Source organism: Euleptes europaea, chromosome 3 (genome assembly GCF_029931775.1).
Source record: "Euleptes europaea isolate rEulEur1 chromosome 3, rEulEur1.hap1, whole genome shotgun sequence".
In the NCBI taxonomy this organism is placed as follows: Eukaryota; Metazoa; Chordata; class Lepidosauria; order Squamata; family Sphaerodactylidae; genus Euleptes; species Euleptes europaea.
Window position 1 is genome coordinate 114,063,312 of NC_079314.1, and position 24,934 is coordinate 114,088,245.

At 46.1% G+C, this 24,934-nt stretch overlaps 2 protein-coding genes across 2 annotated transcripts in view; both read left to right on the forward strand.

The window, feature by feature from the left end:
- IRAG2 (inositol 1,4,5-triphosphate receptor associated 2) overlaps window positions 1-24,934 on the forward strand; it is a 65,781-nt gene that overhangs the window by 39,361 nt on the left and 1,486 nt on the right. Inside the window, exons 20-32 of the mRNA XM_056846613.1 lie at window positions 1,899-1,960; window positions 4,526-4,657; window positions 6,603-6,666; window positions 8,533-8,566; window positions 9,575-9,715; window positions 10,617-10,748; window positions 15,442-15,589; window positions 16,809-16,846; window positions 17,951-17,962; window positions 19,395-19,466; window positions 19,560-19,621; window positions 22,670-22,771; window positions 24,294-24,392. Coding sequence (XP_056702591.1) covers window positions 1,899-1,960; window positions 4,526-4,657; window positions 6,603-6,666; window positions 8,533-8,566; window positions 9,575-9,715; window positions 10,617-10,748; window positions 15,442-15,589; window positions 16,809-16,846; window positions 17,951-17,962; window positions 19,395-19,466; window positions 19,560-19,621; window positions 22,670-22,771; window positions 24,294-24,392 — 1,098 coding nt within the window. The remainder of the gene's footprint in view (window positions 1-1,898; window positions 1,961-4,525; window positions 4,658-6,602; window positions 6,667-8,532; window positions 8,567-9,574; window positions 9,716-10,616; window positions 10,749-15,441; window positions 15,590-16,808; window positions 16,847-17,950; window positions 17,963-19,394; window positions 19,467-19,559; window positions 19,622-22,669; window positions 22,772-24,293; window positions 24,393-24,934) is intronic.
- The window catches only part of ETFRF1 (electron transfer flavoprotein regulatory factor 1), a 95,239-nt gene that overhangs the window by 29,700 nt on the left and 40,605 nt on the right, over window positions 1-24,934 (forward strand). The gene's annotated exons all lie outside the window — the stretch shown is intronic.

Here is a 24,934-nt window from a genome sequence, read left to right on the forward strand (position 1 = left end):
AAATTAATCACAAGGTATTCCTGGAATTTGCGGGGAGGAGCCCTCATGCATATGATGTTTGAAAATTCAGAACAGAAAACTGTGCAGCAAACCAAATGCAAGTTTCCCCTGCATAAATGACCCCTGTCTTCTGCCAGCGGGTGAAGGCTTTTGTTTGGTGTTCCTTCACTAACGCTGATTAGCCCTCCTCTCGGTTTTTTTGTTTCAGCTGTTTGTATAACCTTCCTGTGTCTTAGCTGCTTGTTATACATAATATATTCTTATTCCTTTATTTTCTATACTGTGTTTATAATGACATGAAATATTAATTGCATATATGGAAAAACTGATAAAAATATTTATCATAGAAATTCACATTATATATAAACCTCCTTTTGGTCTTTATGGTGGCCATCTATGCTGTCTTTCTGCATTTAGTCATCAAGTAAGTTACATGCTTGTGTAAACTAGCTGTTTTGCCATGCTGGCATTGGGATACTGGATCTGTGGATGAGAATTTGTGATCACTTGCAAAAAAAAAACCCACCTAGCTTGCGCTCCTACTAACCAGAAAGACAGGCACGAAATATCACTTTAAGCATATAGCGAACATGACCAAGTGACAGCAATTCTACATTACTGTGAGGTTAGCAACTGCCTTTTTAAAATGGATTTTCTGGGGTACTCATGGCAGCCCGAGATAACTAGTAGAAAAGAACAAGAGTCCCGTAACACCTTAGAAAGAAGGCGGTTAAGGGGAGACATGATAGAGGTCTATAAAATTATGCACGGTTTGGAGAGCATGGACAGGGAGAAGCTTTTCTCCCTCTCTCATGATACCAGAACGCGGGGTCATCTGCTGAAGCTGGAGGGTGAGCGATTCAAAACTGATAAAAGGAAATATTTCTTCACGCAGCGCATAGTTAAATTGTGGAACTCCCTGCCCCAGGATGTGGTGATGGCTGCCAACTTGCAAGGCTTGAAGAGGGGAGTGGATGTGATCATGGAAGAGAGGAGTATTCATGGCTACTAGTCAAAATGGATACTAGTCATGATGCATCCCTATTGTCTCCAGGATCAGAGGAGCATGCCTATTATCTTAGGTGCCGTGGAACACAGGCAGGACAATGCTGCAGCCGTCTTGTTTGTGGGCTTCCTGGAGGCACCCGGTTGGCCACTGTGTGAACAGACTGCTGGATTTGGTGGGCCTTGATCTGATCCAGCAGGGCTTTTCTTATGTTCTTAAAGACTAACAACATTTCTGGCAGGGTATGAGCTTTTGTGAGTCACCGCTTATCTGAAGAAGTGAACTGTGGTCCACGAAAGCTCATACCCTGCCAGAAATGTTGTTAGTCTTTAAGGTGCTACTGGACTCTTGCTCTTTTCTACTGATACAGACAGACTAACAGGCTACCCATCGTGATCTATCTCCATGATAACTAGGTAACCAGTTGGGGCTGGGAGGAAGAGTCTTTTTCTCAGTGCATTAGGAAACAGCTGCTATTTTAAAAGGACCCAAACAAGCCATCATAACTTCCTCCAAACCAAAGGGCATGCAAATGAGGGGAGCTTTGTGCCTGAAGATTTACATGCAAAAAGGCACAGTCCAAGTCACGCATCTGAAATAAACAAGCAACCCGGTTAACTTCCTGCCAGACGGAGTAGCTCATGACAGACAGAAGACAAGCTAGTGCTCCACGGAGCGGCCGTGCCTTTTATCCAGTGGTCATGTTCAATGTGTGCATCTTTTTTGTGTGTGTGTTCATATCAATGCTAACTTGTTTGATCTCTTTGCAAGGAGAGTGATGCTGCGCCATTGAGGGATGTCACTCCCAGGTAAGGACGGCCGCTTGCTTTGTGTTGCCATTTGTTTTGCCATCCGGTCGGGCTCTTCGAATGGGTTCTTGTTCTCTTTGCAGGGAACGCATCCCGTCCCAGGACGTTTCCGTCCCTCCGTCGGAAAGCACTGAAGACTCGCTTGGTGAGTGGTGTAAAGCAGAGTGTAGAATGGATGCCATTACGTAATGTTGTCAACAGTGTGTGTGCAAAAGCTATGTGTGGCGGGAGAGCATGCCTTCTCTGGCTCTTGCGCATTGTTTTAGCTAACGGTTCTGCATATCTCGAGCCTAATCTAGACATGGCAATGGGAGATCCATGATTTAAATCACTGGCACTTAGCTGTAATTCCAGGGGATCTCTACAGTGCCGGATTTACGTATAAGCTAAACAAGCTATAGCTTAGGGCCCCACTCTCTTGGGGCCCCCAAAAAAAATTAAAGGGAAAAAAAACTGGATGTACATTTCCAAAATATAAAATAAAAAACAAATAAAAAAAAACTACATACAGGCAACAGTGTTTGCAATATTAAGTTTGTTATGAATAAAAAATCATTTAAAGTTAGAGCTTAATAATTATTTCACTATTAATATACTTCTTCTTAATTGTATTTCAGTTCAACAATTACTTTGATAAAATTCATATTTTGTTATGTGCAAATGGCTTTAGATATCTATTAGGTCCATAAATTACCATATAGCATATATTCAACACAAAAAACAGAGACAATTTGTTGTTGACAAAGGACAGCTGGACATATAAAGGGCCCCATTACCTTCAATAGCTTAGGGCCTCATCAAACCTAAATCCGGCCCTGGATCTCTAGGCCCTAGGGTTGCCAGGTCCTTCTTCTCCTGTGGTGGGAGGCTGTTGCATGAAAGCTTATACCTCTAAGTTTGAGTGGTAAAGCGGCCCTTCCGGTTCTAAACTTCCGGTTCTAAACTGGAAGTGACGCACGTGGTATGCACGCACGTTTGCCCACCAACCCTCAGGTGGTTGGCGGGCAGAGGGGCAAATTGCCGGGGGTTTGCCCACCACCAGCGGCCACCTGGCAACCCTACTAGGCCCCACCTGGAGGTTGGGCAATCCTACTTCCAACATGTGCCTTATCTTTACTCTGAATATTGAGATGTAAAAGTCCAGGGTTAATTATTTTATCAAATGGGACATTGGCTGCCTCTAGTATAGTAATAGTTTACAAAATATGCCTTGCTTGCTGCGAGAGAGCGTCAGATTTTATCTGGGCATTGTAATTAACTGTTTCTATAGTTGACATTGGACTTTTGAAAATAATCGTTGAAGACTTTACAAGGCTGCAGGAGTTATATTTGTGGTTATGTGCTGATCAAAATGTTTGTATCTTGCTATGACCTCTGATATGAATGAATGGAAGACTTTCTTTTTTTTTAGTAACCCCCTAGCATCCACTTTTTAACTGTATCCACCCGGGCTCAGTTTCTTCCCTTACTCCCAACACAATTACGGTTATTTGAAGACATGGCATAGCTTTTAAAATACTTATTCTTTAATATTTCCCTATTCCTTAATTAGCTTTATGTAGTGGTTTCCTTACATTAATTCTGTTAAATATGAAACACATGAAGATGTGAAATTAAACGCTATCTAGGTTATCGTTATCAAAATGAAGAGAAACATTCTGAAAGAGGAGCTCCTACAGAATTTAGTAGGTTTGGCATTGTGTGTACGTAAAAAATTCTACGGCCAATAGAAAAAAGAGAATGCGGAAAAGTGTTTGGTGTAAAGTGCTGTCAGGTCGGAGCTGATTTATGATGACCCAATAGGGCAGGGGTGTCGGTCATATGGCCTGCGGGCCAGATCCGGCCCCTTGAGAGCTGTTATCCGGCCCACGAGCTAGCTGAGGCAGCAACCCCCTCCCCAACTCTCTATCTGCGCTGGTGAGGCATGGCCCGGCCCGACCAAGTGACATTTATGTAGAGCTGCCAACCTCCAGATACTAGCTGGAGACCTCCTGCTATTACTACTGATCTCCAGCCGATAGACATCAGTTCCCCGGGAGAAAATGGCCGCTTTGGCAATTGGACTCTATGGCCTTGAAGTCCCTCCCCTTCCCAAACACCGCCCTCCTCAGGCTCCGCCCCAAAAACCTCGCGCCGGTGGCAAAGAGGGACCTGGCAACCCCACGTTTATGTCGTATCCAGCCCTCGTGACAATTGAGTTCGACACCTCCCATTTTGTTCCTCTGTTTTCTTCTTCCACAGTCCCAGTCCCATAGTCCGTAGGATAAAATGATTGATTCCAGGCTTTGCAGCACATGTATGATCTAAAGCCTAGGTGTAGCATCAATAGTCCATGGCAATAACGTTCCTCTGCCAAGCTTACGGCATGCACCACCCATAGTGGCCGACCCCACCGGCCATGTTATTCCCCCTCTGCCCCTTTTGCTGATTGGAGCAGGGTCAACCCCACCCAGCAGGCAGATCCATCAGAAATGGGTTGAGTCCAGCTGGAACTCAAGAGTAGGGTTGCCAGGTCCCTCTTCACCTCCTGCGGCAGCCATTTTGTGGCAGCCATTTTGTTGCTGTGCTCAATGTGTTGTGTCTGCAGGCTCAAAGAGGTTGGGGACCCCTGAGCTACTGTTCTAAGGGGTGACGGTAGTTCTTTAATGTAACAAGTCTAAGTGGCGCCAAATCGATCACATTGATTTTTCCCTCCTCTCTCCATTCGTAGGTACAGATACTACACTACCGCATACCGTGAAGGAGAGAACGTGTGAGGCTACCTCTGTAGCAGAGGAGGACTCTGTACCTGCAGAGCAGGGAACAAAAGAGGATGGTCTAAACGACATGGCGGGCATGGCAGGTGGGTCTCGAGGCACCCGGTCTGGTGGAAGGATCTTGTGTCTTGTAATCTGGCCGAGACAGAAGAGGAAGAAGAGACGGAGGAGGTGGTTTTTATATGCCAACTTTCTCTCCTACTTAAGGAAGACTCAAACCGGCTTACAATCTCCTTCCCTTCCCCACAGCAGACACCCAGTGAGGTAGGTGGGGCTGATAGCTCGGAGAGAGCTGTGACCAGCCCAAGGTCACCCAGCTGGCGTCGTGTGGAGGACTGGGGAAACCAACCCAGTTCACCAGATTGGGCAAGAGAATTGGGCAGAACCACCCCTCCTCCCTCTTGGGCCAGTAGAAAAGCTGGGAGGACCCAATCCAGAAACATCTTCTGCAAAGTTGAATAGATGATGGTATCCTATGGTCTTATCATGGAACTATTGCTGCCCCACTAGAAAAGTCCTCAAAGTTGCCACCATAAGTAGACAGGCATACTTCAATGCATGTGTCTTCACCAACATACTGGCGACCCAGCAAAAAAAATCTGTGTGGATCATAGGGAGAGCCAGCGTGGTGTAGTGGTTAAGAGTGGTGGTTTGGAGTGGTAGACTTTGATCTGGAGAACTGGATTTGTTTCTCCACTCCAACACATGAGACCAGCTGGGTGACCTTGAGCTAGTCGCACTCTCTCAGCCCCACCTACCTCACAGGGTGTCTGTTGTCGATAGGAGAAGGGAAGGCGATTGTAAGCCGGTTTGATTCTTCCTTAAGTGGTAGAGAAAGTCAGCATATAAAAACCAACTCTGTCTTATTCTTCACTGCTTGAGACTTCTTTTCTCCTCTCTTCTCTCCACCTCATAATGCTTCTTGACTTACTAGTTTTAAGCAGGTTATTAATATATTTAAAAAACTCGACCATATCTGAACAGCTGTGAAAATCAATCACAAGGGCATAAAATTTCACAACTGAAAGAGTGATAGGTCTACTGTTATCTTCTAATGAAAGAGGTGATGTCTTGGTACTCTAACTGCGTTCATGTTGGTTCTTGTTGGTTATCCGGGCTGTGTGACCGTGGTCTTGGTATTTTCTTTTGTGATGTTTCACCAGCAGCTGTGGCAGGCATCTTCAGAGGATTAACACTGAAGGACAGTGTATCTCAGTGTCAAGTGTGTAGGAAGAGTAATATATAGTCAGAAAGGGGTTGGGTTTGAGCTGAATCATTGTCCTGCAAAAAGTATCAAAGGTAATGTGCTAATCATTGTCATGTGCTAATCATTGAACTCTGACCGTGAAAGCCTTCGACAATATTTTGTGGACTGTAGTCTTTGTTAGTCTGGAGGTTTTCAGGACAGGAAGCCAAGCCTTACTCATTCTTAAACTCTCTTCTTTTCTGTTAAAGTTGTGCTGATGTTTATGAATTTCAATGGCTTCTCTGTGCAATCTGACAAAATAGTTGGTAGAATTGTCCAGTCTTTCTTTAACAGAAAAGAAGAGAGTTTAAGAATGAATAAGGCTTGGCTTCCTGTCCTGAAAATCTCCAGACTAACAAAGACTACAGTCCACAATAACCATGCGGATTAGCTTTGGATTTCACATGTTAACAGATCACTTCAGGATACAATGGTTCCATACTAACATACCACACCCTCATTAGCACATTATCTTGATACTTACAGGACAATGATTAGCACATTACCTGTGATACTTTTTGCAGGACAATGATTCAGCTCAAACCCAACCCCTTTCTGACTATAGAATACTCTTCCTACACACTTGACACTGAGAGACACTGTCCTTCAGTGTTACTCCTCTGAAGATGCCTGCCACAGCTGCTGGCGAAACGTCAGGAAAGAAAATACCAAGACCACGATCACACAGCCTGGATAACCAACAAGAACCAATGAACTCTGACCGTGAAAGCCTTCGACAATATTTTGCGTTCATATTTTTTCTTTCTTTCTGTTTAATCTGACAGGGGACGCTTCTCTAGCTGTGGCAGTGTCCGGTATTGCTGCGGAGAGAAGCAGGCGGAAGGGCAGGTGAGTGTCGGGCTTTTGCGGGTGCCCGTCATGGGTGTCTTGCGGCAGCCAAATAAACCCTCTGTGCCCAGAGGCCAAGTTGCTTCTGGAGCATCAGTAGGCTTCTCAGTACTCCAGTTGGGGTGGGAGATCCTTCACCCCCAGGTCCTGTTGTCCACCATCACCACTCCAAGCAGGTGGGAGATAAAAAACCTGGTTGCATCATGCGTGCCATTACATCTCTTCCAGTGAACCCCCAGAAATGATAGAGCAGGAATCCCCACCATGGTGCCTCTGGATGCCATGACACCCACAAATACCTTTCCTGGATTGCCAACCTCCAGGTAGTAAAACAAAAACAAGGGCACCACTGTGCCTATACCGGAAGGTTTGGAAATTAGCATGGGAGAATGGGTACAAAGATGCACATAAACAGGTTGCAAAATAGCAAATATATAATAAGTGACAAGGCTAGAAAAGACAAAACAAGTGTGCAACACAGAACCTTAACAGCTAAGTTGCTAAATATATACAAAATTACAAGGTAAGTATGCAGTAGTCTTTTTGGTGTAAATCAGGAAGCAAAGTCCTCTTCTGGATTTCAAAGATAACCAGTTCCTTAGGATATCCAATTATAGGTATAAATCCAAAAGTTGGGGGACGGCCGTTTCACATTCGTTTCTTCAGCCCCATAATATATCATCAGTTTTCAAGTAAATCAATTACATAAGAAAATAGTCTGTTTCAATTCAACATTCTGCAGCAGCAATGTCAACCAGTTCCCAAAGGGATACAAGTGTCATGGGGCTGAAGAAACGAATGTGAAACAGCAGTCCCCCAACTTTTGGATTTATACCTATAAATGGATATCCTAAGGAACTGGTTATCTTTGAAATCCAGAAGAGGACTTTGCTTCCTGATTTACACCAAAAAGACTATTGCATACTTACCTTGTAATTTTGTATATACTTGTTTTGTCTTTTCTAGCCTTGTCACTTATTATATATTTGCTATTTTGCAACCTGTTTATGTGCATCTTTGTACCCATTCTCCCGTGCTAACCTCCAGGTAGTGGCTGGATGCCTCCTGCTCTTACAACTGATCTCCTGCCGATAGAGATCAGTTCACCTGGACAAATTTGCCGCTTTGGCCATTGGACTCTATGGCATCCCCAAAACCTGCCCTCCTCAGGCTCTGCCCCAAAAACCTCCCGCCGGTGGCAAAGAGGGGCCTGGCAAACCTGGGTGTCCATCATGTGTTTTTAGGCAGTGGGTGGGGCCAGATGGGGATTTTGCCCAGTAAGGCTTCTGATGGACCATTGGAGAGTTCATTGGCTGTGAAGATTTTTTTTAAATGTCGCTTTGGCATCAGCTGCCACCTCAGCACAAGGATCTTCACTGTGTGACTGAAGGTAAGCTGTGGCAGCCATTCTGTGGCTGGCTTCGCCTTCATCAGCCATCTTGTGGCTGCGCCCACCACATGGTGTCAGGATTTGAAATGTGCTCACAGGCTCAAAAAGCTTGGGGACGGTAGCTCTAGGAATCGCTGGAAACTCTATGAGTTTACCATGGACTTTCCATCGGTTCCTAGAATTACCCACTGTCACTTCCTGGTTTTCACCAGAAGTAATATAATGGCCTATGTGTTGTTGCTGCCCACCCGCCCCCCATGTCCCTGCGCCCAAACCTCAGTTGCCTGGCACAGTATGGCAACCCTACACAACAGTGTGTGGTGGTGGTTATTGTCACCTTGCCCTGCTTTGGGCTTTCTGGGAGCATCTAGTTGGCCATGGAAGAAAATGGGATGCTGGACTAGATGGGCTGTTTTGATCTGACCCAGCACTTCTGCCCTTAACGATCTCCTAAAGCAAACTGTGTCTTGTTCTAGTGTCAGCAGTTCTCCCAATGAGAGAGAAGTGGAGGTAAGTCTGGGGCACGATCACTGTCCTCCTCTTTCTCCCTTCCCATATTATCTGTCCTACTAATTGGAGCCCCGTGGCGCAGAGCGGTAAGCTGCAGTACTGCAGTCCAAGCTCTGCTCCCAACCTGAGTTCGAGCCCAACTGAAGTCGGCTTCAGGTAGCCGGCTCAAGGTCGACTCAGCCTTCCATCCTTCCGAGGTAGGTCAAAGGAGTGCCCAGCTTGCTGGGGGTAAAGGGAAGATGTCTGGGGAAGGCACTGGAAAACCACCCCATAAACAAAGTCTGCCTAGTAAAAGTTGGGCTGTGACATCACCCCATGGGTCAGGAATGACCCGGTGCTTGCACAGGGGACCTTTACCTTTACATGACTTGCCTAGCTTTATGGTGCCCCATAATTCTCCCCCATCCTCTTCCAGCCTTGATTCATTTCTTCCACCACCACCCCCAATCAAGTCACTCCTGACTTATGGAGACCCCTGGTGGGGTTTCCAAGGCAAGAGAAGTTCAGACTTCAGAGGTGGTTTGCCATTGCCTGCCTCTGCATCACAGCCCTGGTATTCCTTGGAGGTCTCCCATCTAAATACTTGTCAGGGTCAACCCTGCTTAGCTTCTGAGATCTGACGAGATCAGGCTAGTGCTGCTATTACCCCTTAAAAAGTGTTGGGGGGGCAGGGAATCTGATCATGGGACTCTCAGCTTCACATCCATGTTTGGTTCTTTTGTGTTGTTTCTTTATTGTTAATGCAAAGTCCCTGGCTGATTGGTTCACATAACGTGTTCCTCCAGCCCAACGAGATGGATTCCCAGTTTTGAAATTAGCATATATTTTGGGATATATTGGGCTGGGCTCTTCTCAGCTTCCCCGCTGCTATCTTTCAAAGACCCACAATGGCTGCTGGGTATCCATCTCTAAGACCGGTATTCCCTTGGCAAATGCTCTGGCAATAGGCTGATGCTCACCACCAGGGTTCTGGTAATCGGCTCTGGGGATGTCTGTCCCTTTCAACAGGCAGAATTTTTTAGGCTTTCTCTGGGATTCAAATGCGACCTCTTCACCCTGGAGAAGAGAGTCAGGCTCGAAGAAAGGTCCCGGGATCTGGCTGAAGGAAACCTGAAAAAGGAGATTGCCAGTGCCTTAAAATTACTAGAGGTAAGAAGCAGGCAGGCAATGGAGAGGAAAGTGAACTCTTCCGAAGGATGGAGATGAATATTAACTTTTGTATGTATTCATGGGGTGGATATGGAATTGATGTCAGCATGTGCAGAGCTTCTTTCCTCCATGGGGCGAGAACAGCTTTGTGAATTGAATCGGGGGAAATTCAGCCATGGGAGGTGTTGACTGGTTAGCACCCATACCATCACCAGCCCACCCTGTCCTTCCCTGTTCCACTCTCCAAAGCAAATTTACAAACACTTTTAAAGGTTTGTGGTATACATTTTATGTGGCGAAGGAAGACTAAATAGATGTACACACGCTGCTTTAAAATGAAAAGGTGGCTAGTCTGCCTGAATCATGTTTTTACTGGTTGTCAGCTGCTCTGAGCCCAGCCTTGGTCGGGATAAAGAGCGGGGAATAAATGTCATAAAATAAAAAACATAAATGATGGGATGAGCAAAACCATCCAAAGCTGGGCTGCTGTTTTTGCCTAAGGAAGATATATAGAGGGGCATCTGTACACAAGAGCTTTCCTTGGGGCAGGGCTTATAGACTTGGGATTAGCCAGCCCACTAAAAACCCTTATTTAAGAGAAAGGACTACATGTTGAGAGGGGGTGGGATAAACTCTGCTTTTTAGGGCTGGGACTAGATGTGGCAAAAATGGGTTTGCTGCTAAAAAGTGGCAACCTAGTGTCTCATTTCCATAACTGTGCATTGTGGAGGAAAGGAAGGGTGCTCTACGCAGGGATTCCATTTTCAGCGGCAGCCTCACCGCTCTCGTGTCCGGTTCCACTCTAGGCATCTTGTATTTTGTCTTCGCTTGACTCCATTTAGGGGGCATGTGCATATGTGTCCTATTTCCCCTCTGATTTTTGAACGTGTTCCTTCCCCAGTCTTTGGCCCCTCTCAGTGAAGATAACCAAGCGCAGGAGATAGTGAAGAAACTGCAGAAGAGCTTGGAGCTCCTCGGCCTGTACGCCGGCCGAGTTGCCAGCAAGGCAGAAATGCTGGGAGCCATCCATCAAGTAAGTGAGACATCCCAGGAAATTGTAAGGGCAGACTGTTTGAACGTACAAGCAAAGAACAGCCCGTCGCTTAAAGATGTTACTTATTATTGGCGGAGCCATTGTGATGCCACCACAGCAATGGCTGAGAAGGAAATGTCAGTCATAGAATGTTGGAAAGTGGTACATCTGTTGGGAGAGAAGTGAGAGGTCCATTTGAAGGGTGAAACCCTCTCTGGCCCAGAAAGGCTCTGCAGGAGCTGGGGAGCTTCTGTTGCCAGGACAGAGGAGCCTGTGAGCCCAATTGAACGGGGACAGGGGGGGGAAGAGATAGGGTTGCCAGATACCAGGTAATGTAATCAAAAACTGGCTCCAAGTGCACAAGGAAGGCAAGGAATCAAAAAAATGCACTTGTACAGCTAACAATAAAAGCTCAGACTCAAACTGAAATGCAAATAGGTCTATTCAAAGGAACAACCTCAATTATAAGAATGAATACATGCTCAAGGAGCAAAAGACAAAAACCAATCAAAATTCACAGTTACAGTATCCCAAAGGTAAGTGTAAGTATACAATTTCTCTAAAAGGTAAGTAGAGGTATAATAGGCAAAAAGTCCAAACATCCAACTTTACCGGAAGCCCATTGTGGTTTATAACTACTCCGTTGCCTGTGCATACTTACCAGTTGAATGTTTGGACTTTTTGCCTATTATACCTCTACTTACCTTTTAGAGAAATTGTATACTTACACTTACCTTTGGGATACTGTAACTGTGAATTTTGATTGTTTTTTGTCTTTTGCTCCTTGAGCACGTATTCATTCTTATAATTGAGGTTGTTCCTTTGAATAGACCTATTTGCATTTCAGTTTGAGTCTGAGCTTTTATTGTTAGCTGTACAAGTGCATTTTTTAGATACCAGGTAATGGCAGGCATTTTCCCACCAATTAAGGGGGCTGCCTGCCGCCCCTCCGCTGACCGGTGGGCGGAAGCAGGCCAGCTGAAGGGGGGGCGATTAAATTCACTTCCGGGTTTAAGGGGGACGCTCTAGCACATGCCTCCAAAATAGAGTTTTGGAGGAATGTGCTACAGTGTCCCTGTCGCTTCTGGGTTTACCCCAAAAGTTATGCTATTGCACCAATCACCCGCCCCCTAGCCCCGCCACAACGAAGCTCTTGCCAGTGGCAAGGGGGGACCTGGAAACCCTAGGGAGAGACATAAGCGATAAAGTGTGCAAGGAGTCTTGCACAAGCTGTAGTGCCAGAGTGGTTGCTGATGGGAAGATCTGTGTTTGTCGCATTGATTCAGAACTCCCAACGGATTGCCTGTATGCTTTTAACAAGTCAACAAATGGATGTTGTGGTACAACCTCTGGCATGTGAAGCTCATTGATATTGTTAGGCCTAGGGCATAAGAAGGAGAAGGGGACCTGTAGGTCCGGAGGAGCCCAGCCGGGATGGTGTGGGCTCTGTGACATTCCATAATTTTAAAAAAGGATTCATGAGCTTCTAGGTCTTTGTTGGAGCTGTGGAGGGACCCCCGTGTTTCAAGTTGATAGGGGGGCCCAGAGAAATGATTAGTCCTGGTTGTGTCATAGCACTTCACAAAACCTGAGTGACATAAAGTGGGGGGTCCCCAATGTGGTGCCTGTGGGCATCATGGTACCTTTTCTGGTGCCTGTCAAATGTATCAGGAAGTGGGCGGGTTCAGTTGGGCATTTGCTCAGCAAGGCTTCTGATTGACTACTGGAGATTTGATTGGCTGTGCAGTTTTTTTAAAAAAATGTTTTGGCAGCAGCTGCCACCACAGCACAAGAATCTGTGTGGATGGCTCCACCTCCTGCAGCAGCCATTTTGTGACCAAGCCCACCATGCTGTGTCAGAATTCCAAATGTGCCCACATGCTCAAAATCGTTGGGGACCCCTGACTTAAAGCTAAATGAAGAAGAATCTGGGTTGAGGAATCCATTCTCCAAACATCTCACTCTTACTCTCAGAGAACATTTTATCTCAAGTAGCTGTTTTAAGGCTACGTTATGGTCACGTCATGAGATGACAAGAGCCACTGGAAAAGACAGTCATGCTAGGAAAAGTTGAGGGCAACAGGAAAAGAGGAAGACCCAACAAGAGTTGGATGGACTCAATAAAGGAAGCCACAGCCCTCAAAATGCAAGATCTGAGCAAGGCTGTCAAAGATAGGACATTTTGGAGGACTTTCATTCATAGGGTCTCCATGAGTCGGAAGCGACTTGACGGCACTTAATACACACACAGCTGTTTTAAGCACTTAAGGCTGATTCCAATACTCTATCAAAGTATCAGTCCCGTTTATACCTTTGAAGAATATTTGGTCCAAGACACTCCCAGTGCACCATATAAAGTTACTGAAGACGATATATGAACGGTCCTGTTGTCAAGGTACCTCACCCACTGTGAACTGAGCCATTAACTGTTCAGGCCTCCATAGGAAGCAGCCATCTTGCATGGTACAGCACGGGGCAGAGGAAGGGGCAGGAAATCAACCAGCTCTTCAGTCCCATGAATCAAATCACACTGTCAAAGTAAATGCCTCAACTAGGCCTTCATATCCCACAGGTCCCTTTTGGCTTCTCAAACGATTATGTAGAATGATTAATACTATGCTACATTCTCTCTCTCCTGTGGTGAGAAGCCTGGGGCTATTGCTCTAGGATTTCATTTTCTGTTGGCTACAGAAATGCCCCGGAGATGTCCGCCGTCAATTTTGTAATGTGGCTGACTTGCAAACATAAGCAGAGCCTATTGGAAGCAAAGTGTACTCCTACAGTCGGCAGCATAACCATAAATCCTAAAGAGATAATTGCACGCCAACAATGCCTTTTTTTTAGCCATCTTAAACCTATGGTTCTCTCTCACACACACACTCCGTGTCTTACCACAAAATTGCTATAAACCAGTTTGCTACCAAAAGCAGCCTTCTTCCAAGACCCAGGGAAGAAGAGCAGTCCACCCATCAAGAAACCCGCAGGGCTGCCTATTAAGCCTTTGGCCACTCGTTAGCTTGATAGGCAAAATAATAGTGTGGCTCTCTCATGCAGCTCAAGACAGCCCCATCTCCTAACTCATACACCGAATTCCCATTTGGACAAAGAAGGGATAAGCATTTCTTCCCTCTTTATAAAACATTGTTTGGTGTCCAATATTAGGAGAGGAGCTTGACAGCCCTTTTCATATACTTTCTGCTTCTCCGTACCCGGTCACCTTGTACCTTTTTATAAGCGTCACCTTGCTTCCACACCTTGGATGAACAAACCTCACAACTCTTGTGGCAACTAAAGGCTAAAACACCTCTATTCCAACATAAGCCTTTGAGGACTAGTACAGACCACCTCATCCGCTCTGCAGTTGGTTGTCATGTGAGCAGATTTCGTTGAAACTTGATTCTTGGAAGTTCTAGCTTTGACTTGCTTCCACTCTGGGCCTCCTTCTACAGCCGAGCCATGCTGGGTGTCTCCTTGTTCAAGCTGTGTCCTGCTCATTGGAATCTTAACTATTCGATGTGGTGTCCTTTCAGTCCAACGGGCTTCCAGTTCCATTGCCCAGAGAAGAACATAAGAAAGGCCATGCTGGATCGGACCAAAGTCCATCAAGTCCAGCAGTCTGTTCACACAGTGGCCAACAGGTGCCTCCAGGAAGCCCCCAAACAAGACGGCTGCAGCAGCATTGTCCTGCCTGTGTTCCATAGCACCTCATATAATAGGCCTGCTCCTCTGATCGTGGAGAGAATAGGTACCCATCATTAGTGTCCATTTTTACTAGTAGCCATGGCTAGCCCTCTCCTCCATGAACATGTCCACTCCCTTCTTAAAGCCTTTGAGGGTTGACAGCCATCGTGGGGCAGGGAGTTCCACAATTTAACTATGTGTTGGGTGAAGAAATACTTCCTTTTATCTGTTTTGAACAATTGCTTCATGGAATTGAGTGGCTGCTGGAACTCTGCACCCTTACAAAGTTGCATTCTGTTCAAGGTGGTACAGACTTAAAACCCATATTCTGACTTCTATGGCTTTGGTAGCACCATTTTGAAATCCTCTGTGCATACAGAATAGCTGGAGTGGGGTGAGTGAAACGCTTGTGAGGGACATGATCCAGATGTGTGGCCCCTAAGGTCTCCATCCTTGTGTTGGATTTTGAAGGGTTTTGTTATGCCCAAATCCTTGTTAATTTAGCAGAGCGCACAAGGCTATTGTGTGCAGAAAAGCCCATCCAAACCTCTGTGTGTGCCAGGAACAGAATTGCTCGGAGCCTTTTGTCTATTCAACTAATATACTTCATTTATTGTAGGAAATGCATTTCTGGATAGGGCAGAACAAAATATAGTTCCCTGTCTATTCCAACTAACTAGGATGGAGGGAGATCGAGGACTTGCATTTTTCCCTCATGGTAGCAAGATGGAGAAGTGTGCGTGCGTGTGGAGTGGAGGTGTGAAGAAGCAGGAAGGAAGGAAGTTTCCCTGAAAGTAGCAATCTACACAATCAAAGGATACCATCAGAGCAGTAGAGAAAGGATGCCCAGTGTCTTGTCCCCTCTATCTCTCTGACTCACTAGTCTTTTCTCCCTCTGAAGTCTGAGGTTAAGAGGCAGCACAAAGTCCTTCACTTCCCACACCTTGCTCGTGATGACATAGCTACCAAATTCACCAGTGGGCCTCTTTCCACTCCAAAATTTCATTCTTAGGAGAGTCGGGTCAGTAAAGCAGTAGAAGTGATGATTCAGCACGTGGAAAACCTGAAGCGTACATACACCAGAGAACATGCGGAGCTGGAGGAGCTGAAGGAGGTCCTGTTCCAGAATGAAAAGTCCTTCAGCTCTTCGGGGGACCGAGGTAATGGCTGAGAAGAGGCTAGCAAGAGCCCCCCATGGCAGCCGCTTGCTATCCTGTAGGGTAGGGGGTCACTGCCTAGCATCAAGCAAACATTGAGTGTGTGGAGACTTCTTCTATGGCACACAACACGCTCATGGGCCTTCCATTGTATGACTTTGTTTTCATTTGCACATGTTTAAGTGGTTTTGGACCTTGAGAATAACTGTAGGGAGAAGCTGTTGTGTGGAGAAGCTCCTTGGGGAGGGGCTGTGGCTCAGTGGTAGAGCCTCTGCTTGGCATCCAGAAGGTCCCAGGTTCAATCCCCGGCATCTCCAGTTAAAGGGACTAGGCAAGTAGGTGACATGAAACATCTCTGCCTGAGACCCTGGAGAGCCACTGCAGGTCTGAGTAGACAATACTGACTTTGATGGACCAAGGGTCTGATTCAGTAGAAGGCAGTTTCATGTGTTCATGTGTTCTTCCCTTTATAATAGAACGTTTTACCTGACCATCAATGGAGAAGCAGAGCGTTCTCTATCTATTCTACAAAGTGGGGGAAACGATTTGGTAAAGACGTCCTGGAGGCAGGCCATGGCAAACCGCCTCCGAACATCTCTTGCCTTGAAAACCCTACGGGGTCGCCATAAGTCAGCTGTGACTTGACGGCACTTTCCACCACCACACAGACATCCTACATAAGAACGTAAGAGGTGCCCTGCTGGATCAGACCAGTGGTCCATCTAGTTGACCATCCTGTCTCACACAGTGGCCAACTGGGTGTCCTGGAGGGACAACGAACAGGCCGCTGAGGCCTTCTCCTAATGTTGCCTCCTAGCTCCCAGAGGCTTACTGCCTCTGGCATGTGTAGTATTTTCACATTCAAGACACTCCTCAAATTTGCGATAGCAAGGCAAGGCACTTCTAGTACGGGTAGCTCATGGAGTAAGTTGTATCAGGTCGCTTAGCGATCTTGTGGCTGAGGCATAATTCAAACTGGAGACCTCCTGATTTAAAGCTCCAACCCTTGTTATGCTAGACTAGGATGATAGAATCAGGTCTTCACCCATTCGGCAGGCAGGTGGGGAGGTGCATAACTTGGAATGCTCCTCCCCACATGAAAAGCCTGGTGGAAACTAATCATTGGCGATGCTTAGTGTAAGCATCAACCAGTTGTTTTTGGCCTGGGAGATGATGGCCACGCCATCTTCATCACGTACTGCCCTTCCTCTTCCTGTTGCAGATGAATCTTCAAGTAAAAAGCTCTCGAGCTCTCTAAAGGTAACAATGATGTTGCGATTCATAGCTGCTTTCTTTCTTTCTTTCTTTTGTGTGGCTTAGCTCTTCATGTGCTCTTTCCTGTGTTGTGCCCTGCTATAAGCTTGGAAAGTAGAGTTGATATATATATGTGTGTGTGTGTGATATCCCCCAGTGAATTGACATGGCTACCTATAATTTGGGGCCCCAGAAATTGTGCATAGAAATATACAACTAGCTGATTCGAGACAACCTCACGCCTCTAGTCCTCTTTGTAAGAGACGAACTTGTGGGAAGGCTTATTCAAGAAAACTTTGTAAATTGCTTCTCAATATTAATATACATATTCTCAATGTTAAAAGCGAGGTTACAGAAAACCAGTACAATTGTCTGGGATGAGCAGCTAAAACCACAGCCCAAATCAACATGCCATGCCCGCTACTCATCAAAAGCCAGGCTAAAAAGATGCATCTTAAAAGTACTGCTGCAAAGGACGTGGACTTGGAAGAGTGATGCAGGACTTAAGTGCACCGTTTAGCAGCCACTGAAACCCTGACCTGGCTGGCCCGATCTTGTCGAATCTGGGAAGCTAAACAAGGTCGCCCCTGGTTACTACTTGGATGGGAGACCAGCAAGGAAGCCCAGGGTCCCTACGCAGAGGCAGGCAATTGGCAAACCACCTGTGTTCATCTCTTGCCTTGATCCTAGAGGGTCACCAATAAGTCAGCTGCAACTTGACAGCACTTTACACACACACATAATGGGGGAAACCCATTAAACGGTGGATGTCCCTGAATACATAGAGAGAACCTCTAAAAAGTCGGTGCAACCCCCCCAAATTAACATTATCCCTATTGACTTAATGGGATTTAACACACCTGTCTGAGCTGAAGGCCGTCTCCTAAGCATGATTCCTTTGAAGATGCCTCTGTTAAAATCTGTGGGACTCTCACATCCTATTTGGGGCAGAAAACCTCAAAGATTAAGGATAAGTTGGAGTGGATAATCAAGTCGTGAAGCCCAGCACAGTGCCTTCCTCCTCTGCTTCCCTCTACCACCCAATTTCGTCTTAAAAAACAAAAAACCCCTTAAGATGAACAATTGCTCAAACTTGCTTAAAGCATCCAGTTCAGAGCTTCAGTTGCGGCTTTCCAGACTGCAGGACGTAGGCGTCTTGCGAAATTTGTCTCCAAAGGGGGGTGTATTTTTCTTTTTTAATTGAGGAACTTTTCAAGGATGCTGCAGAGCGAACTGGTAGCTGTCAAACATCCCCAAAAATTTGACTGCAGTAGTTCCCTCCAGGAACACATGGAGGCTTTCAAGGAATTGGGTGGCCAAGATGTTTTTGCGCTGGTGATAGTCTGCTAGATGTGCCATCTTGAGGTTGCATTTGTCTGCGCGGTTATTCCCGGAAATGGAAAAACTTGATTTTTAAATTCCGCTAGCTATTTGCCTTGCGAGTTAGGATGCTGCCGTACCTCCGCTGCCGTAATTGGCTGCCTCGTGTCCAGCCCCTTCCCCTCTGCTCATAGCATCAAGTTACCTTTGTATTTCCACACCCCTTTGCGCCTCAGTGGTTGCCGCTGGAGCATGGGGTAGTAGAGCAATGTAGGGTGCTGTGATATCACAGCAGAGCCAAGTTGCCTCTGGGCGGGCAATCTGGGGCAAGTGTCTTCCGAAAAGTGGCATGCCAGGCTTTTTTCCTTGGCATGGAGAGCCCGTTCTCTGCCCAAGGTGGGTCCTTGAGGCACCAGCAGCATTGCTGGGGTTCTGTTCACTCCCATTAGGTATGACCAAGTACATTCTTTTTGTAAATCAGAGATACTGTCTTGACCAGATACTAGTACACAGTAAGGTCCTTTCATTAGCAACTTGATACAGAATTTATGCTCATAAAGACTACTGCAATAACTACAGATTCCCCTGAAGAAGCCCCTTGGGCGAAACGGGTAGGGAATTTTTATTCTGAGTAATAAGAAATCTTTTTTAATCTGTTTTGCACTATTGGCCTTGGCCTTGTTTTTATTTATGGTGCAGCCCTTTTATTTCTTTTTTCAAATGCATTCCTCTCCATTTCCCCTCTTTTATTGGATGGCACAACCATATTCTCACAAGCAGATGCTGTGGTCTGGAAGTTTGATTCTATTTTTATGGATTGATTCTATTTTTATTGGTCTCGGACTGTATTTAATAAATTTACATTTACATTTAAGATGCTGTGGGGGTGGTAATAGGGCCACTGTTTAGGGTTGAAGAGCACATACCAGCATGGGCAAGTTTGTAGCACACATTAAAAAAAATGCGCGTTGGATTCTCAGGGTCTTCTCTGCTAGTCGTGGCACTTCCCTCTTCCTGTGGATCTGATCCACCGGTAGTGGCGCTTTCTTCTTCCTTGGGCCGCTGCCGGCAGAATGGATCCCACCCCCAACAGAAGAAACTTCTGAACAACTGCAACGCTTTTCTGGAATCACGCTTTGCTTCTCTAAGCGCTGCCCACGTATCGAAGCTGCAGGGCTCTTAAGCTGTCGAACGTGTGACCCATTTGTGCGGTTATCTCTTGTTTCCATAGCAGGCATCCCTACGCAGAATTAGTATTGCAACCTTGCCCAGGAATGTGGGAAATGCTGGCGCCGGCTTGCCCTTGGTACGTAGGCGTGTTCCAAATACTGATTCTGAGGCTTATCCTAAAGACATTGGACAAAATGCAGACTGAGGGCTCTTCTCCCTTTCTCCAAAGGCTCCATTGAACGAAATGGACGGAAGCGACCGGAATGACAAGTTCAACAGGCACCCGAGTTGGTAAGACTGTGAGGCGTTTTTGTGGGTTTAAAAACAAGAACTGAGAATCCAAACATTTCTGAGTTTTAAAGTGCTCCTATAGTGCGTGTCTCAGCCGTGGGCTGGATCCAGACTAAATCTTCCACCAGTGGAATGGAGCTTCACCGTCTCCCCCCTTCCATACCTCTCCATGAAATAGTATTAGAGTTTGGGGTCCAGTTTCTGTAAAAAGATCCCCAATACTTCCTGCTACCAATTCAGAGGGATTGGGTCGTTCCTCTTGAACTATAGAGAATTGGAGATCACACACACGCACAAAAGACACAAAGCGTTTGTCTTTGTGTTAAACAATCTTTACTCTAACTCAGGGTAGGAAAAAGTATCACTAGGATACAAAACAAATAATCCTGTCTACATTCTATGTTTCCTATACTTGCCAAAAGCCTTTGGCAAGGCACTAAGCTTACTTATGAGTAGGCATCCTTAGCGAAAGGATAGCCTCTCATCCTGCCTGGTTAGCAGTCGAAGCAAAAGTGTGCAACTGCTTTCTCTTCTAACAAAGAAATCGAAAGCAGTTAAACATGCAAAATAGTTGTATACGTGACCCTTGGGCACGGCTGCAATGGCCACCAAAACTGACCACTTGGTTCGTTAAGAATATTAACCCTTTAACTGTCTGACATGTAACAAAGCTCGCTATCTAATACCCAACAAATAGTGCTAATAGGGGACCACAAAGAATCATAGAATCATAGAGTTGGAAGGGACCACCAGAGTCATCTAGTCCAACCCCTGCACAATGCAGGAATTTAACAATTACCTCCCACACACTCACCCAGTGACCCCTACTCCATGCCCAGAAGATGTCCAAGATGCCTTCCCTCTCATCATCTGCCTAAGGTCATAGAATCAGCATTGCTGACAGATGGCCATCTAGCCTCTGCTTCAAAACCTCCAGGGAAGGAGCAATCACCACCTCCCGAGGAAGCCTGTTCCACTGAGGAACTGCTCTGTTAGAAAATTTTTCCTAATGTCTAGGCGGAAACTCTTTTGATTTAATTTCAACCCATTGGTTCTGGTCCGACCTTCTGGGGTAACAGAAAACAACTCGGCACCCTCCTCTATATGACAGCCCTTCAAGTACTTGAACAACCTGGGGAATCCGTGGAAGCTGTCGATTTAGTCTGGGTCCGTCCCAGTGGCCTATATTTTAGCTATTCGAAACTTGCTCCCGGAATAATAACCCCTGTGCCTAAGGTGGTGCTCTTGTCCCACCGTTTACTGTAGAGGAAGCCATTTGATGTGAAACTCTCAACGTCTGGAGGAATAAGTTCCCCTTTAAGATCGTACAATCCCTCTGCAGGGATCACTGCGGGGTCACTTCCTCTTTCAAGCTTATTGTGCAAAGTACCCAGAATCTAGTATGTCGTGTGTTTGTGTGCTATAAAATTTTCCACATGCAACAGATGATGTTCCACTTACAACAGATTATTTTTGGCAGCATTTGTTTTCAGCGGCAGGACCTGACCTTAGAACGCAAGTTCTCCTGAACAATAGGGGTGTACACATCAATTTACTGAAGCTAGAAAAACCCTGAAAAATACCTTTTTGGTATTTTGGATTTGTTTGTTTTTACCAGTATCAAAAAAGGCTGCAATAAAGGGAGTTGAATAAGCGGATCCTGAATAATGCCAAATTTTCCCTAGCATTATTTGGGCTGCTTTCGATTTGCTGCCATTTCCCCCCTCCCCCTCCCTCCCCCTTACTTACCTGCCTTGAATGAATTCCACGCCTTCCCAATTCTTGGATGCCCAGAGAATCGGGGCGGTGTGGAATTCCTTTAGATCTGGGTTCCGGTTATTTTTTGTAGTTCGGTGTAAATTCTGGAAATTTTTGAAAAATCCGAAAAACTGGGTAAACCCGAAAAATACCGATAAATATCTTTTTGCACAGGTCTACTGAACAAGTTCAGTATATGTTCCACTTCTGAGGGGCAGGAGAGGGAAGGCTTTTGACTGTTTTGTCGGCAGACACAGCATCTTTTGCTTTGGGCGTCTCATTCTAAAATCTGAGCACTGCCGACAGTCAACATGGCCAATTTTATTCTCCTCTATCCGGAGCACGATGTGGGTCTCATTGAAATGGTCTTGGCGGTATCTAAAAATACATCAATTCTGTACCAGCTACTTGGCAACATCTCTTGAAGATGCACTTGGCCAAATGGTTCAAGCATTGGTTGCATGCCTGTAGAGAAGATGGTTCTTGTTTGCCATATTTTCTTGTCTCAACATTTGGGTGTAAATTTGTAGGTAATTGTTTAATTTGCTTTATCTTGATGCACACCAGGCAGGTAACAGAACCATCCTAAGTACTCTATATACATTCATAACCCTCAGCCCCATATGGTCAGGCCTGTTCTCACTTGGTGTTCCCCAGTTTCCTTTAATTTTAGAATGTCTTTTTTGTTGTTGTACTGGGCCTTTCAATTTAAACCACTTGAGAGACACCATAAATCTTCACCCTTTCCACCCTTGGGAGCCCCTTTCCTCCTCCACACACAAACTTGACATGATGCCTTCATTGGGTTCCCCAGCCAACGTCTGGGGCTGCATTCATCTACCTCTTGTTCACTTCTATCCCACACCCTCAGCGGGTATAGTGGTTAAGAGCGGTTGACTCGAGTCTGGTGAAGCGGGTTTGATTCCCCACTCCTCCACATGAGCATCGGGCTCTAATCTGGTGAACGGGGTTTGTTTCCCCCACTCCTACACATGAAGCCTGCTAGGTGACCTTGGGCCAGTCACAGTTCTCTCCGAACTCTCGCAGTCCCACCTACCTCACAAGGTGTCTGTTGTGAAAGGAGGAAGGGAAGGTGATTGTAAGCCAGTTTGAGACTCCTTAAAGGTAGAGAAAATCTGGGTATAAAAAACAACTCTTCATCTTCGTGATCACTGTGTATTAAGAAGTGCCCTTCTTCCTTCCTTCCCACCTGTCCCTTGCTGGGTGTAGCCAGTGGTTCTGCCTAGTCACAGCAAAGCAAAAGAGCACATTGCTGAATTCTTCCAACAGGGGCTTGGTAGGAGCAAAGCCGGAGGAGAAGCGCCCTTCCCTGCAGCGATACATCAGCTCACACTCCTGGACTGAGTCGGAAGAAGAACAGCCTGAGACAAGGTAACCCTCTTCTGCTTTGCGTTGGTTCTATGGTCTCAGAAGCCAGGGCTCCAGCCCAGAGACCAGGGGTCCTCAACGTGATGCCCGTGGGTGCCATAACACCCTCCGACACCTTTTCTGGTGCCCACCAAGCGTTTTTAGGAAGCGGGTGGGGCCAGGTAGGGCTTTTGCCCAGCAAGGCTTATGATTGACTATTGGAAATTTGATTTTTTTAAACTGTTGCTTTGGGAGCAGCTGCCACCACAGCACAAGGATCTACACTGTGTTACTGAAGATAAGACGCGGCAGCCATTTGGTGGCTGGCTCCACCTCCTGCGGCAGCCATTTTGTGATAGCTATTTTGTTGCTGCGCCTCCATGCTGTGTCGTGTGTGCCCATAGGCTCAAAGAGGTTGAGGATCCCTGCCATAGACGATCTCCTGAGCATAGCACATCAGTGTGGCGATTCGAGGCAGACCAGGTTTTAACCTGGAAACACCTTGGAGATGCAACCATCCCAAAGGGCACTGTTTGCTTGACTTACCCCAGGAAATCTAATATGTTTGGAAACTTAGTTGACGCTTGGGGAGAAGGATGGTGTTCAGAGCAGAGCTGCCTTCCTCTACTAAACCGTTGGGAGTTTCTCTTTTAGTTGTGTGTGTGTTAAGTGCCGTCAAGTCGCTTCTGACTCATGACGACCCTATGAATGAAAGTCCTCCAAAATGTCCTATCTTTGACAGCCTTGCTCAGATCTTGCAAATTGAAGGCTGTGGCTTCCTTTATTGAGTCAATCTATCTCTTGTTGGGTCTTCCTCTTTTCCTGCTGCCCTCAACTTTTCCTAGCATGACGGTCTTTTCCAGCGACTCTTATCGTCTCACCAAAATACAATAGTCTCAGTTTAGTCATTTTAGCTTCTAGGGTCAGTTCAGGCTTGATTTGATCTATAACCCACTGATTTGTTTTTTTGGCAGTCCAAGGTATCCGTAACAGTCTCCTCCAACACCACATTTCAAAGGAATCTATTTTCTTCCTATCAGCTTTCTTCACTGTTCAGCTTTCACACCCATACATAGTAATAGGGAATACGATGGCATGAATTAATCTAGTCTTGGTGGCCAGTGACACATCCTTACACTTCAAAATATTTTCTAGCTCCTTCATGGCTGCCCTTCCCAGTCTCAATCCTCTTTTAGTTACTGGATTTCATTAATATATGACATATTTCAAATGCTCTTGACTGGCTTATGTGTTAGTGTTGTAAGCTACCTTGAGAGAGTTTGGTTTAAAAAGTGTATTTAAAAGCGGCGAAAAAAGAAGCAAAGTAGCTTCCTGGGTCGATTCATGTAAGGAAAGGACCAGAAACTTCCAACATGCCAAATGAACAAAGCCCTTCCAAACTCTTGGTTGCATCAAACTTGTAAGAGGGTAAGTGAAAAGGTGTTCAGATGCTGGAAGGAGGGGGTGAACTCCTCTTCCCCCCCCCAAAAAAAGGCAAAGAGCCATTCTAGCACCAGGCATTGACTGAACATGAACTTCCTTACAGGAACCCTCGTATGGAACCACCAGCTCCCGAGGCAAAAGCGAGCAAGAGTAGGAAGCGGAGCGAAAAGGAAAGCACTTCGTCAGCATGGCTGCACTTGGCGTAAGTGGGGATGCAACGAATAAACCCAGTGAGCTTTGAATGTGGGGAAAGCGGTCAGAAGCCATAGCTTTGCAATTCAGTCGGTGCCACAAGAAACGAGAGCAGCCAACCCAGGGGTCAGTGGTGAAGTCCTATTTTTTTCCGGTGTAAGTGGCTGTATAAACAGCAACGGGGTTCTTGCCTGGGTTGAAGTAGTGGGTGGCCGCAAGGCTACAGAGGAGCAAGCCAGCGTGGTGTAGTGGTTAAGAGTGGTGGACTCTAATCTGGAGAACTGGGTTTGATTCCGCACTCCTCCGAATGAGCAGCGGACTCTAATCTGGTGAACCGGGTTCGATTCCCCACTCCTCCAGATGGACTCTAATCTGAAGAACCGGGTTTTATTCCCCACTCCTCCACATGAGTGGTGGACGCTAATCTGGTGAACTGGGTTGGTTTCCCTAGTCCTACATGAGAGGCCAGCTGGGCAACCTTGGGCTGGTCACCGCTCTCTCAGAACTCTCAGCCCCACCTACCTCACAGGGTGTCTGTTGTGGGGAGAGGAA